The sequence below is a fragment of the Hibiscus syriacus genome, unplaced genomic scaffold, assembly GCF_006381635.1.
Source record: "Hibiscus syriacus cultivar Baekdansim isolate YM2019G1 unplaced genomic scaffold, ASM638163v2 tig00110570_pilon, whole genome shotgun sequence".
NCBI lineage: Eukaryota > Viridiplantae > Streptophyta > Magnoliopsida > Malvales > Malvaceae > Hibiscus > Hibiscus syriacus.
The window spans coordinates 888,093-904,088 of record NW_024062785.1 but is presented as its reverse complement, the minus strand read 5'-3'; the positions used below and the strand labels follow the sequence as shown (position 1 = coordinate 904,088).

Genomic DNA, 15,996 nt, shown 5'->3' with positions numbered 1-15,996 from the left:
AGTTTTCTTCATTGATTACATTCTCAATTAAATCTCCATTTGTCACAAGATTCTCGAATTCCTTTGTCGGATTTGCCTGCATTAACTCGAAGAAAGGCGTTGTAAGGGAATCACGAAACATACGTGATATCTCTTCTTCTAACATTGGAGGTTGAACTTGTGCTGCCACTCTTCTCCATCTTAAGGCATATTCTTGAAATCTTTCATTGGTTTTCTTCTTTACTCTTCGAAGATCCATTCGTGTTGGAGCTAAGCCTTTAACATACCGATATTGTCCCAAAAATGCATCAGCTAAATCTACCCATTTTTTGATCTGTTCTTGGGTCAACTGATTGTACCAAACTACTGCTGGGTGAACAAGGCTATCATGGAAAGAGTGAATTAACAGGTCATCAGAATTTAAATATCCTCCCATTTTTCTACAAAACATTCTCAGGTGGATTAGGGGACAACTTGTGCCATCATATTTCTCAAAATCAGGCATTTTGAATTCATGGGGAATAATCAAATCTGGAACCAAGCTAAGCTCTCTTGCTTCTAATTCTTTGTGGGAAGTATCAACACATTTCATTTTTTTGATTGCTTCATCCATCTTCTTGAATCTTTCCTCATATTGCGAATAATGAACAAGGCTATTCTTTGGGTTCAATTGGGATACCCCGGAGGGTTTTACCATTTTCGACTCTTCAATCTGACAGCATGGTTGCTCTTTATAAATTATCTCTTCTTTATCAGATGTCACATACTGAATAATTTGATTTGATCCATCTGGTACTGAATCTGATGTTTCTTTCCTTATATCCTGAGGTAACCTTGTCAATTGTTCTAGCCACTGATCTTGTAGTCCCTCATAAGATTGCTCCATTGTTTTCATGATGATGGTACAGTAAGATGAATGAATGATCTTGGTTTTTACTGTTACAAAACCTTTCATGAATTATTTACATGTTTTTGTAATTAAAGTACATAACAGTACTTAAATAAAAATGTGAAAAATGCATAAATGGAAAAATAAGAATGCAAAATGTGCAATTCAAAGATATAAAAAGTAAAAATACAAAATGAAAATGCACAGATACAAATTGTAAATGCATGTATGAAAAGGTATTACTTAAGAGTGATCATCTTAGAACAGATTTCATTGAACACAAAAGCTTCAGTACATCAAACAAAACTTTTACATGTAGGGGACAACTTTCAGTCCTAACAAAACTTTAAATATAGGGAATAACTTTCCCATTTTCTTCTCTAAAACCAAGTTAGTTTATCAGCTTATGTGTCATATTGCTTGTCTGGACTGCAGCTTCTTCCATGATATTCTGGTGTTCTTTCATCTCCTATGTCAATTCTTGGAGTTGATCATTTTCCTTTGTGAGAGAACATTTGTGTTCAAAAAGTTTTTGGACAAGATCTTCATGTATGTTGCAACTCTTTTTCAGTTTGGTGACCCCTGCTATCCACTCTTCTGGGGTGTTTCCTATACCGGCATTTTGAAAGGCTTGACTGACCTTCTGGAAGTCTTCATGTATGGTTTCCATTTTGGTGCTTAATTTATCATTTTTAATCTTCAAATGACGTATTTGAGCTTCAAACCTCAGCAAATCTTCTTCTCTCTGGGCGCCCCTACTGATATTCTTACCTTTGAAGACTTTTGGTATTAATCTATCAGGACCCTCGGTTACCAAACTAGGTCGATTATTTACCATAAATTGTAAGGTTCTATGATCCAAAAGACTTTGGACTCGGCGTTTGAAGGCAAGACAATTCTCGATGGTATGTCCTTGAGCTCCGGCATGATATTCACAATGAACGTTGATGTCATACCAATTTGGATACAGAGGTTGGAACGGTTTTATATAATATGGATCCACTTCTCGTGCTTCAAGTAGCTTTTCATACAACTCTTTATATGATATGGGGATAGTATCAAGATGAGAGCCACCTTTTGTCTTGGATTGAACCTGAGTTTTAGATATCGGGAGCAGACCAAACTTTAACGATTTCAAATTGAATGATTTCTTCTCATCTCTGGGAGCTTTTACAGTTGTCATCATTTCATTGGTATCTCCAGACGATTTGTGAATACGAATGATGACTGTCTGTAAATTCTCAAATTGGTTAAGAATCGAAGTCCCTTGCGTATCTGAAACTGCAGAGTTAAGTTCATTGAGCTCTCTCTCTTTCTGTGCTGGAATCTCTTTTCCTTTGGCCAAAACAGATATTCTATCCATCATTTTGGTCATCTGCTCTCTTATTTCTCGTATCTCCTTTTGCTCTTCAATGGTCATACGATCTTTGGGTGCATATCTTGCTTCTATCCTCAGAGTTTCCTCAGGATGTCTTTCTTTGGCCGCATCATATTTTGTTTGATCATAAAACTTTTTGTCCATTTACAATTTCCTTCCAATATGATGAGCAGTCTTTCAAGTAAACACCTTTTGGTTATGCTATGATCATGCAATGCAAACAAAAGAAATGAGAAAAAATAAAATAGTTAGTACCAACTAAAAAATATATCTATCAAGGTATAAATCTTAACCTCATGCTTTCTAGTTCCATGCTTTGTTTGGAAAATTTAACCTAACCGCATGATTTTTAGTTCGTATGCATTTATTCAGAAAAAAGAAATAGATTAAAAGCTAGAGTTTATTTCTCCTTTGTGTATACCTACTGACAAAATTTCGGCATGGTTTCAGATCGGGAGAGTTTCTAGGGTTTATTATATGCAGGTTTTCAGTTCTAGGAGTAAAGGTACTCGAACTGTCTTTGTTGATGTCCCCTTGGGCTGTCAAACCCTCCATCCTAGTCTATCACAGACTTAAGCGGATCGAGTTCAATTCGAGGGGATACATTTCTCTATACCTTACACGGAGAATAAATTCTCACGAAGACATAGAGCATATGAACCCCGAAAGTTACTTGCTAGGTCTGACACGGAGAATAAATTCTCACGAAGACGTCGCTTTCACTCCCACTTAAAAGGGACAAACTCAATTATAGAACTTTATGTTATGCAATGCAAGTGTTGTGTGTGAGGAGAAATGTTCAAACCTCTAACAGAACAAATAAATAATGAAATAAAATATTTGCAAATAAAATGAAATATTAATAAGAAAATATATAAATAGTATGAAAATAATAAGTGTATATAAAAATTTTTGAAAAGAAAGAATTAAAAATTAAATGTATGAATTTTTAATTTTTAATTAATAGAGACAATTTATAATTTAAAGTTTGATCAAATCCCCAGCGGAGTCGCCAAGCTGTCGTAACCGGTTTTCGTCCGGGCACGAAATATTTATTTGGTGGGAAAATTGATGTGAATAAATGGTTTTGAAAATAATTTGGGAGTCGCCATCGGCCTTTTGGGTCAGTAGGTCGAATACCTAAAAATTATTTTTTTTAAAAGAGTTTTAAGAAAACATCAATTAAAAAAAAATGAACTGATCTGCGTTTATAACCAAAAATTCATTCTTTTTAATAATAAAAAGGGATTCGTGGTCGGTTACGTTTAGGGAAGGATTAGCACCCCTACAACGCCCAAAATTGGTACTTTTTAATTATAAATTGTCTCTATTATTATTAATTTAAAAATTCAAAGATATTCATAATTCTACTATTTCAAATAATTTTAAGAAAATATATTAATATACATAAATAAGATATTTACTTATTTAGAAATATCAGAAAAGGGCTTCTAGGTACCTTAAGACAGCTCTCTTCGATATTAAAAATAAAATAAATAACTAAAAATATTTTCTTAAAAAATAAAATTTAAATAAGATATTTATTTATTTAAAAATATCAGAAAATGGCTTCTAGGTGACTTTAAGACAGCTCTTTTCTTTGATAAAAATAAATATTAAAAATGTAATAAAACTAAATTATAATTTTTATAATATTTAGTTATTTAAAATACCAGAATAGAACATCCAGTTGTATTAAGACTGCCCTTTTCTTTGATATTGAAAATAAATAAACATTATTAAATAATAATATATATATTTATAATATAGTAAAACAATAATTAAAGTAATGATTTAAAATATATTAAAAAATAATAAAAATTAAATTAAGTTAAAATATAATTAAACAATGACTAAAATAAATAAAATAATAATAAATGTAAAATTATTTAAATTAATGAACATAATTCGAATCATCATAAAATAAAATTACTAATAGTGTAATTAACCCTTAATTAATTAATCAGTGATTAAAATAAAATTTATCAAAGTTTAAAGGCTCTATCTCGAATAAATAAAAATTCTAAGTGCTAAAAATGTAATTTAGCCTTATTTAATTAATCGGGTTAAAATAAATGTTAATAAAATTATAAGGTACTAAATCAGTTATTTACCCTAAATATATATATATAAACTGATAATGACTAAAATGTAATAAAATAAAATTGAATGACATAATTAAAAGAATCAAAAATTGCTTTTAGTGACTAAATTGAAAGGTATGCAAATTTGGAGCACTGCGGACGGGGTTTACCCTTTATGAAATTACACAAATACCCTCCCCAAAACGACGTCGTTTGGGGAGGGTTTTAAATACCCAATCGGCCGGCCCTTATGTGCCATCTTCCTCATTTCTTTCTTTTCTTTCTTTCTCTGAGAGAGAAAACTCTCTCTGCTCTCTCTAAACTCTTCCCCGGAGAGAGAGCTGACCACCGGCCGGCAACCATGATCCGCCGCAAGTTCCGCCGCCGGCCACCGCCTCCGGTGGCCGGAGATTCCCAAATTTACCTAAAATATAGATCTAAACGCCCTAAGACCGATTCCGGTCTTTGTTTTCCCTAAAAACCCTTAGATTCCTGTAGATCTAATTTTTTTACCTTCGAAAAATGAGACTCCGGTGACGCTCGGGATTTCCGGCAATGAGTGAGGCTTCAAGGGTAAGTTCCTCTTCTTCTCTTCGTTTCTGTTTTGGTCTGGTTGTTGGTTGTTGTTCGTATCTCTCCCTTTTTGTTCTCTCTTCGTCTGTTTCTCTATTGTTCTCCGTTGCTCTCTGTTTTCTGCCTTTCTTGCAGGTGTGGTGGCTTTTATAGCCACCACCGAGGCTCTCGTCGGACCGGACAATAGAGGGTCGAGTTTGGTGAGTCACCATAGCTATGGTGGTGACTCACCATAGAGCTCGACGTGGGCGGCTGTTATCGTGGCACTGAAGCGTCGGCAAGGCGGCTGGAACTTACTGGAACTTTGGAGCGGCGGCTGGGATGTGGCCACGTAGAAACTAGGGTTTAGAAACCCTAGCTGCATCGTGTTGGACCTCCTGTGGACCGTTGGATCTCTCAGATCCAACGGCTGTGATGATGAGGCGGCTAGAGATGATACAAACCCTAAATTGGGTTTAAGGTTTAGATGGGCCAGTTGGCTGATCGGGCCTCTTTGTTTGGGTTTGTAAATTGGGCCTGAGGGTCTTTTGGGCTTCTGATGTAATTTGTAATATATATATATATATATAATAAATAATAATAATAATAATATATTATATTAATAATAATTATAATTATTATTATGAAAAAATTAATGTCTACACTAAGTACCCATCTCCTCCTCCCGCACCACAGCTGCCACTATGGTTATTGGCTCGTAGTTTTTTCTTCACTAACCTTAATTCATCTGTACTATGGTTTACTTCTTTCCATGTTGATAGGATGAGCTTTTGTTGATTCTGTTCTATATAGATTGGCACCTCTTTGGGTGGGAGTTAGGGGATAGAATTCAATTGGGATTACAATAGGGTTTGAAAAGGTTGGGGACGATGGGTTTGTGAACTACAATTATTATACTCTTGAAGAAGAAGACCCACGTGAATTTTTTTTTTATAATTTTTTAATTGCAATGTAATATTTTTATTAAAGGATTAAAGAGAGTTAATGACAGAAGAATACTAAAATCGAACATATCAATAACGTTAAAAATTATGTATCTTTAATTTTTAACCAAATATAAAATTGATTATTCGCATAGTTTACTCTATTAATTTCTATGCCAACCCATATAGCTGAAATCAGAAGTTTCCCCTTCTTTTATCCTTCTATTTTTCCTCTCAACTCTCTCTCTCTCTCTAATCACTTAGATATTTTCCTTTATAAAAAATTCTTCACGGGATTTCCAGTTAATTATACCGAAATTTTCTTACCGAAATTCTTCGTTCACACGTTTTGGTTTCTGGGTTTCATCCGCCATGTAATTGTCGCTCTTTTCAGCTACCTCGGACTCCCGGGTTTCCTAGAAACGGACGTCACCCTGCAAGATATCCGGACCCGAACAAGACCCGATAATCCGCCCGTATCGGCCCTCCTGATCCGGGATATCCTCCCCGTTATGAAGTTCGAGGAGCTGGTTGTGGTTGGAGATTCGCCGGAGAATTGCGCTGTTTGCTTGTACGAGTTCGAAGGAGGCGAAGAGATTAGGTGGCCGAGGATCTGTAGGCAGGTTTTCCATCGGGCGTGTTTAGACCGTTGGATGGATCGTGATCAAAACATGTCCGCTCTGTAGAACACCATTCGTACCCGAAGAGTTGCAGGACGAGTACAATAAACGACTCTGGGCTGCTTCCGGGGTCGGTGATTTACACAGTGAGTACATTTCGGTTCCGGGATTGTAGATTTGCGTTCTTTTGTAAATAAGAGAAAACTGTATGCATTACATTACAATTTGTTTCATAATCAAGTAACTTTCAAGAGAGGAAAGAAAAAGTTTTCCATATAAAGTTGTGCAGTTTGAAGTTTACACAAAACAGATGAGTCCAGGTTTTAGTCTAAGCTGCCCAATGGCTACCCACGGAGTCAAAGAAAATCCACTGATAGTATGCACATAAAGGTTGATTTTCTTTCATATGGTGAATTTATTGAACTTGGATTCTGTGCTTGACCCATCTTTGTTCTCAGACTGTGTTAATTGTCCCTAAGCTGCTCTGTGACACTAAAAACAGAGACATCAAAAAGGAAGTTGCTCTAGGTATTTAGCAGCGGGGTGTGAAAATTCAACATCAGTTCCCCATGTATATACAGATTGGGGCTTCACTTTCTGTTTCACCTTTCTTTAACTAAATGCTAAAAGAAGAAAGTGAATCCATGGAAAAAGATATTAGCACTCGGTGCCTAAACTTCAACGCGACAACCATCTAATTGCCTATTTGTTGCGCCCCGTCTCTTTTCTAAATCATGAAAGCAGCTTTGTATTTGCTATTGGGCTCCCTTAAGATGTGAAGTAATGCTTCGAACATGTGCAGTTTGGTCCAAAATTATGTGCATAAACTCGGTCCAACTCCAAACTCAGCCGGTTAAGTTTAATTCTTCGACCTAGATACACGTGAACCGTTGAATTTGCATACTAGCAAGAGCCATGCATTTTGTTTTTCGTCTACAACGCTTTTTATTCATATAGATTTTTTACTATCTTCTAATATAGATTAGAGTGTTTCTTTGCGACATATTTTCCACGAAATTAATAAAGTACCTGATAGATTGTCTAAGATTGTAACGATTAAGAGTCGTGAATAATCAAATATTTCGTGAATTTCTAAATGAAATCTTACCATTCCTTCATGATGATTGTAGTGCTTTAGGTCAACTTTAATTTATTAAGTTAACGTTGGTGTCTTTTTCCTTGGCATGATTTACAAGTGTGTATGATTAGAACTCGGTGAAAATAATAAAACTTCCAAACTGTCGCCGTTTTGGACTTAAAAATCTAACCGCAAGGATCCCAGAACGCCACGTCGACAACTAACAACCCGTTGAAAAAAATAAATAAGAAATGACAAAAACCACCTTCAGTTTTCCACACATTGACCAACAAACCCTCGCTTTGGTCCAAGCGAGTCACACCATACAATATCTCCTCCACTGACAAGTTGACAGAGCAAATTCTAGTCTCACCCGCTACAAAACCCAACATCATATTAAAAAACACAACAAAATTAAATTACTTAATAATCTAAAACAATTACCATAAAAGAAAGAAAAAGTACAATAATCTTGGACACATTTTGTTGATCTTCTTTCACATTAGGGACTTTAACGATCTTGCTTTAATAGGCTTCCTCATTCGTTTCTTATCGCCACCATCTACATTCACATCGTCCTCCTCCTCATCGTCTTCATCGTCGACATAATCAAATTGCGAAGAAGACGACAGCGTCGTATTGTTGATTTGCGTAGTGACAACGCTGCTGTCGTTTTCAACATCTTTACCCTCGATAATAATATTCTTCTTCCTCATTTCTCTGTTGCTGCTTCTGCCGCCTCTTCTCCTCCCCCACGACGGCCCAAACCCCGAGTAATAGTAGAATTCATATGGGTTCGACGCCAACAACGACCCTTTCTTGCTTCTCGGGATCGTCCGCGGCAGTTCCCGGCTTTCTTGCTGGGATTCTTGCCATTATCGTGGCTGAAAGATTTCAGCGAACAATCTGGCTTGGATCCCTTCTCTTCATTTTCGCATTGGGTCTGGAACCCGAGTTGGTCGTCGTCATCGTCGATAACCATGCCTTCGACTTTCATAATCGATTTATGTTCACTGTCCATCATCGACGCTACGCTGCGTTTTACGAGTAACAAACCCCGACACTTTTCAAAACCCGTAGGATGATCAGAGAATGTGTTTTAAATAACTCACCACCCATCATCAAATTTGGATAATTATTCGACTATCTTTAGAGGACGAATAAAAAAACCCTAATATAATATCACGAAAGCAAATTGAATAAACCAATCGGATCGAAGAAATATAAAGCGGGTTACCTCTCGACAGCACCAATAGAATCGCCAAAGCTCTCATTTCCATGAAAGCTATCTTCAGGTTCGAACTGGGTTTTTTAGAAAAAGAAAGAAAGCAATAAACGAAGCCAGCAAGCAACTAAAAACTCGAACCAGAAAAATAATACGCAGAAATGACAAACACCCATTAACCTAATTCCGAATAAAATACACGTTGAGAAGGAGAGAATTTAGGGTTTTATTGAAACCCTAAACTAGAAACCCCTAAAAGATAAATGAGGGAATATGTAGATGAAAATGTCAGACAAAGAAACATAAAATTGAGGCAAAGGGAGAAGAATGAGCAACTAGATTTGCATGAGGAACGAACCAATTTCTTTCGAAACAGCAAATAAGGGAGACAAAGAGTGTTTTGTTACCTGGTAATGAAGATACGATGGGTATGGGTCTTGAGCGAAAGGAACCACATCCCATGGCGACTGGTTCAGCTCGCACACGTGCACACTCTCGGACCTCGGACCTGTCGGGTTTACCAACGATGATAGCTTCGCGTTCTTTCGAATCCTCATGCTCAATTGATATCGAGTAAAAATAAACCAAATAAAAATGGAATAAAAATATTTCAAATCGTAGGAGATGGAGGGGAACTCAAACAAGGATAGATGAGAAGATGTGAAGAGCCAGAAAATGAAAAATATTTAGATCCAAAAGGGCTTTGGTTTGGTAGTTCTGTGGTGTTTTTTCTGCAGATCTCATAGAACTCGATAATCAGGGTTTTCTTAACTTTCTGTTGCTTTCTCGGCCCTTCATATGTTTCGACTTGTTTTTCTGCTTTTCCAATTTTGTCCTTTTATTTTCTCTTTATTTTCGTAAAATGTCATCGAGAGGGGAAAAAGCTGCCGCTGTTACACGTCATGATAGTTGTTCAAAGTTTATTTTTTATTCTAGTATATTGGGGGAGGGGATGTTAATGATCACGTACAGTTGATTCCACAGTTGAAATGTTTTAGAGGTATTTTGGTCAATGGCAATTTGCTTTTAAAGCCATACATCTTTTTTGATTACTAAAACGAAGAGGAGAGGGAAATTGAGGGAGTGAATAAAACGCGCTGCAACGGGAGGTGGGAGGGAGAGGAGGTGGCGAATACGTGTGGCCCACAAAAATATAGATTTGATGAATGTACTTTGGTGGGACCCGGATTAAATTGGAGGGATGCGATTAAAGGGTCTAAACTGCTTACAAGTGAATAGTAATGGTAGTATAATCCGAACCTGACGGAAAATTCGAAATCTGGTTAAGTTCGAGTCGGGTTAGGTTCGGGGTAAGGTATCTCCGTCCCGACATGTCCCGATTATATATATATATATATAATATTTTATATTTTATATATTAATTATATACAAAATATTTTTGGGTTCGGGTTTAAATATAATATTTCGGGTCGGGTCGGATTTGGGGACGGAGCAAAAAAATCTCCGACGGGACGCTCCGATAAAAAACCCGTCAAAGATCAAATCGGGGTCAGAGATTCATTTCGAGTTCAGAGACAAGACGAATAAAACTTGTCCTAAACCCGACCGGTTGCCCTTCCTACAAGTGAAGTGAAAAGCACAGGATGTGATACCCTCGTAAATAAATTTAGTGAGAGGTTATAATATAAATAACAACCACAGTTATTTGGAAAGACCTAACCCCTGACTCTACGTGTCAGGTTACAACATATCTTCAAAACAATAATACTAATAAAATGATTTCAACACGATCAATTCATCAAATGATTTTGACGATAAATAAATTATTATTTTTTAATAAGATTAGTTTAAACAGTAGTGTATGTAAAATATGTATGTGTTATCAATAGGTTAAAAAAATTTTGAATATATATTTTTTATAATTAATCTAAATTATTTTTAAAAAAATAATAAAAGAAAAAAAAGGAGGAAAAATCAAGAATACAATTTATTAATATAAGGTTAAAAATGATAAAAGTTGATTGTATTATAAAACTTACCTAAAGTTTAACTTTTTAGATTAGATAATATAATATTTTAATATAAAATCGAAATGTTATTTTTTCTATAACATTTTTAATTACAGTAGAACTTATTATAATATATATAATTTTTATGTTATAAATTTTAAATCTACTATAATGTAACATTTCCAGTTGTGGGTAAAAATAAAGTTTGATCCAAACTATTCTAAACCGGAAAAGAATGAGGTAAAAACAGTTGATTTGAAGTAATAAAAAGAAGTTGATTTGTGAATAAAGCATATATATTGTCGTCGTTCTCAATGTTAAACCCTAAATGTTGGAAGATAGGTATATATACAAGAATTGCTAGCTCATGCATAGCGTAGGGAAACTGGTGATTGTTTTTCCAAATACAAAGTAAATAACTCACCCAGGAGGAGTTTTGAACTTTGAGTAAACCCTGAAAGTCCTAAACCTAATAATAACCGCACAGCAATTAGATTAGGGAGAAGAAGATCCGGGGGACAGAGTTCCATTATCAGCTACAAATCAGACAAGAAACTGAGAAAATGAAGAAATAAAAGCATTATTAATCTACATCTGGAATCCATTATCTGAGATTTGTTTGAGTTGATATTCAATAATTGAACACACCTTTTTATTAGGTTCAGCCACCAGTGCTGCAGGCTCTACCACTTTTCCTTGTAGATTTTCATATTTAGAGAAAGCGCCATTTTGGCCGATATTTTGAGGGCGTGGGAATAGATGCCGGTCGACTCGAGATGAAGCGCCGACGCCGTATTACTGAGTGTACTCGATGAGTGAGATGGGTTGAGTTTCGGCCTCAACGCGCGTAATTGGGTGGTCTCTCTCGAGAATATTGATGAAGAAGATAATTGTCGTTTGAAATAAACGGTGGAGATCAAAGGAGTACCGCATTTCGAATGCATAGAACAAGACACTGGGGAGTTGACCGTTGCACGAGACCACACCCGCCGTATAATGAATTCTATGGTGGAAAGTAGAAATCACATTATCTCAAAATTAGTTCTCAGTTGAATAATTATTTTAATTCTTAATTTTTCTTTAAAACATTTTAATCTTTAACATTTATATTTTATTAGAAATAAATATTATAAATTTATTTTTTTAAACAATTTCTTTTTATAGAACTATATAAATAATTACTTAATTATTTTTCTATTTTCAAATAAAAAAAAATTTATTTTTAATTTAACATTTGTATAAATTAAGTTATAACTTTAATAAAATATAATTAAATTCATAACCTAACTTATAGATAAAATTTTGTATAATTTTGGGAAATATTTCAAATTAAAACCTTAAATCTAATTAAAATAATTTATTGTGTGGTTGTGATTTTATTAGTTTAGCTAGTACATATCTTGATAATGTATATCGTTAATGATTAAGAAAGATTCAAAACGGATATTATCTTATAATTATTTAAATAATTAAATTAAAAAAAAGAGAATAAATAAGCAAATAAACAACTAATTTACCTAAATATGTACGGTGTATAAATCATCGAGTGATCTTAATGATTAAAAAATATTATCTTATTAATAAATAAATTTATTTTTGAAATTATCATTAATAAATAATAGCCGCATGAATAAATTAAATTTTAAATAATAGATAGCTAATCAAATAAGTAGTTTACCGAAAAAAAAATCTTATGGGAATGTAGTAATTGCCGTCAATTAATATAAATAAATAAACCGTGAAGGAGAGAGATAAGTGGAGCGCATACTTTTGAAGAAACCAAATAACAACAGACAAAAATTAAAATAGAATAAAAATAAAAGGAAAAACCTAAAGCTTATTTCTTTTTTCTTTCTCGGAGAAGAAGTTTCTTCTTCAATTTCACCCAACTCTAACAAGTTGGAAACTTTTGGCTAGAGATTTTTTGCCTCTTCCCTCCGCCGCCGCTTCAGAAGGTAAAAACTTCACTTGTTTTCTTTTAGTCGTTGAACTTTCTTTTTATTCCTTAAAAATCATTTCTTTTCGGGCCCCCTTCTGTTAATCGTCACTTTCCAACTCTTCTACCTACGTCTGTTCTCATCTTCTTCGCAGGGTGTCAGAAAGGGAAAATTAAAAAAAAACGGTGTCAGTTATGTAATTTAGCCCCTTTTACCTACGACTGTTCTCATCTTCTTCACAGGGTTGGCCCAACCAACGATCCCACTAGAACAGTTCGACAGGTGACCAGGCTGGTTGAGAAAACCTTGCATATGGTTGGTTTGTTGGGTTGGTCTAGCATCCTTAGAGACTGATCCTGCACCTGGGCTCCTGATGTTGCGACCATTATTCCGGGGTGAAACAGGGCCGACTGATCCACTCCTATGCTTTACCGTAGACTTTTCCCTCTCTTTCCTCTTCTTCTTGCAAATAACCAGCTCCCCTGGATGAGTTAGAATAGAGTCACCATTATGCTGATATTGTTCCCTGATTCCTTTCCCTAGCCTCGATTCCATTGGGGGCATATGCTCTTTAACCCTTGTGTCCTCACCAGCATGAGTGGATCCGCGTTGCAATGTCTTTTGAGTGAGGTTTGAATCAGATTCCAACTCGTTTATCAATTTCGGCCTCTTGCAATGTCTTGCAGAAAGACTAGAGGCAGAGGTAGATACGAGGCCAGAGAAAGCAAGTGCATTTCTAGCTTCTCGGAAATCTGTATCCGGAAATGCAATCTTCAACAAATCAAAAAACATATCAAGTACTTTCCTCCCTTCAGATCTGACCTGCAAATACCAATTACATTTGCACAGTAAGCATAAAAGATTTGGACGTTAATGGGAGAATTACAGAAAGAGATATGGGTTCAATCGGTAGGAAGGAGATTTGAAAATTTTGCAAGATGATAAAAGTTTCTAGGCACTTAAAGATTTGTGTAAGACCATGAAAAGATACTGAAGGCCAGGTTAAAATTAGCCATTATAACTCATGTGAAAACCCATAAAAATGCATAGCACTTTTTAGTACTAACTGCACATCTGAAACAAGCTCCATAACTCCACTGTACTCTAATCTGTCAACACGCTGATCAATCTTCTGCAAGTCCATATGATTATTCCCACTTCCACTCACATAGCCCGAGTTTTCAATCCTCTTCCACAAATCTGTTAAAAGTGGTATAATCTGTTGGCCCTCCTTATCTATTCTCCTTTGAAGCTTGCTAATCACATTTTTGCACTGGAAATATGAGAATTTTCTAGTCAATCACTTATATAAGACATGAGCAATTAAATGAAGTATTGAGTCAAAGCTGAAATAATTTCTTAAAAGTTGGAAGGGAAGATACTTTGATACACAAGCTTCTAATCGCTCAGCATATCCAATCCATGGAAAATATCAATAACTTTAAGATTAAATAACATGAAGAGTGGTTCTATAAAGCTCAAAAACAGATGGACATGGCAAAACAACCAGGTAGGACAAATCATAAAACCATTATAGGCACATTAAACATTTTAAATCTCAAAAACAAGTTCCCATGCATCGAATGCACCATACCTATACAATGTATGTCCTGCAAAATCTAGACCCAATTTGATATAGAGAACATTTGGATATTAAATGGTTGTAGATGCTCGTTTTGTCCGTGCTTATAACATATTAGACAAGTCGAATCGAGCCCAGTATGATATTTAACCCAACCCGTGCTCAGTTGGATTAAGTCACTAAGACAGACAGTTTTGAGTATAAAAAGAGAGGGAACAGTTTGTAGAGAGTGGGATTTTTTTTAATTTCTGATTAACCACTGGAAAGGGGACCACTAAAAAAGACAATCAACCAAATAGAAGAAAAAAAAACTATCAACAGAGAGCAACACGAGAGTAACACAGAGGAATCATAGACTATTTTTGGAGGGGAATCATTGTTCCAACGTTTGTTTTACTGAACCTATCGCAAAATTAACCATTATAACAGCAGTCTCATTGACCATTGTATAAAAAACCGAGGAGGCAATAAAAGCAGAGGATTTTTCCTAGCATCCAGATACAATTCTTACAAGGTTTTTTTTTCCTTCGTTCTTATTTACCGTAGTAGTTTCTGCATTTATTTATTTATTTATTTATTTTGTTTTTAAAACAATGTATAGAAATAACCAAGCATAGATTGAAAGCAAGATATCGTTTTTTATTTCTAATTCCCCTAATCGAAAAACCAAAGAAACAAAAATATTTAAAATCAATAAAATAAGAAAGCAAAAAGATGGAACCTTTTCTTAGATCTTTTTAGTTTCGAAGTAACAAAATAAAAGTGAGAGAGGTTGGATTTGCCTTCGGGTATGCGTGTAGTCGAGGTAAATGAGTCGTCGAGGTTGTAACGTTGTCGGAATCAGGGTTAAAATATTGAGAATCTTTCGTATAACCTGCGTATGATTCAAAATGTAGTCTTTAGATTATAAAAAGGGAGATTTCAAGATAGAAAAAAGAAAAAGACTGGGTCTGTTACCTGACTGGTTCGGGTTTATTGTCGAAGTATAGAGGTCAATAATGGTTGGGTCCCTTCGTCGGAGTTGTAGAGTAGTCGTAGTCGAGATAATTCCATATTCGAACTTCAACTTAGTTTCGGTTTTTAGGCTTTGGGTTTGTAATTAAGAAGAGGAGAGTTTGTTTGAGCCTAGGCAATGATGAACTCGGGCGAATGTTGGACATTGAGGCTCTCGGCAGCCATGTGAGCACGAGAGAGAGAGAGTGGAATGGTGAAGGAAATGGCTGCCGTGTTTAGTTTAGGTGTATTTAGCTTAGGTTTAAGTTTTAGTTAGGTTTTATATTAAATGTTTAGGGTTAATTTGTTTAAAGTCCCTGAAAGTTCATTAAGTTTTTATGCTTTAGTCACTGTTACCATGTTTTTTATTATATTTCAGCTTTTTGGTGTATTGAATAAGTAGTTTTGTCGTTTTTTGTATATTGATTACTTACTTAGGCTCCTATTTGAAAATAATTAAGTTTTAGTCTTCTCAGATTTGCAATGAATATGCATTTAGGTCACTGACTTATTTCGAATTTTGCATGCTTAATTCTGTATATATTTAAATTTAGTCATTATTTTAATATGTATACACTTTTTAAAATTTATATTTCGGCATGTTATAATTTTGTTTTTATATTTAGGTCACATGTGTACATAATATGTTAATATGCATAATTTTTAATTAAAATATACGTATATAATTTTTTGTATGTCACGTTGTATGATATTTTTAATTTTGTTTAATTAATTTTGACATGACATTTTTTTTTGCACAATTTG

At 34.8% G+C, this 15,996-nt stretch overlaps 1 protein-coding gene and 2 pseudogenes across 1 annotated transcript; 1 reads left to right on the top strand and 2 right to left on the bottom strand.

Annotated features, from left to right (window-relative positions):
- The first annotated feature begins 5,999 nt into the window (after positions 1-5,999).
- Positions 6,000-15,996, top strand: part of LOC120132968 — a 14,391-nt pseudogene continuing 4,394 nt past the window's right edge.
- LOC120132916 lies at positions 8,005-9,489 on the bottom strand. Its single transcript, XM_039149600.1, has 3 exons — positions 9,157-9,489; positions 8,762-8,826; positions 8,005-8,558 (listed from the first exon to the last, which is right to left on the bottom strand). Exons 1-3 carry the CDS (start codon positions 9,304-9,306, stop codon positions 8,237-8,239), a joined length of 537 nt encoding a protein of 178 aa, XP_039005531.1. The 5' UTR covers positions 9,307-9,489; the 3' UTR covers positions 8,005-8,236.
- LOC120132967 overlaps positions 12,858-15,996 on the bottom strand; it is a 26,524-nt pseudogene continuing 23,385 nt past the window's right edge.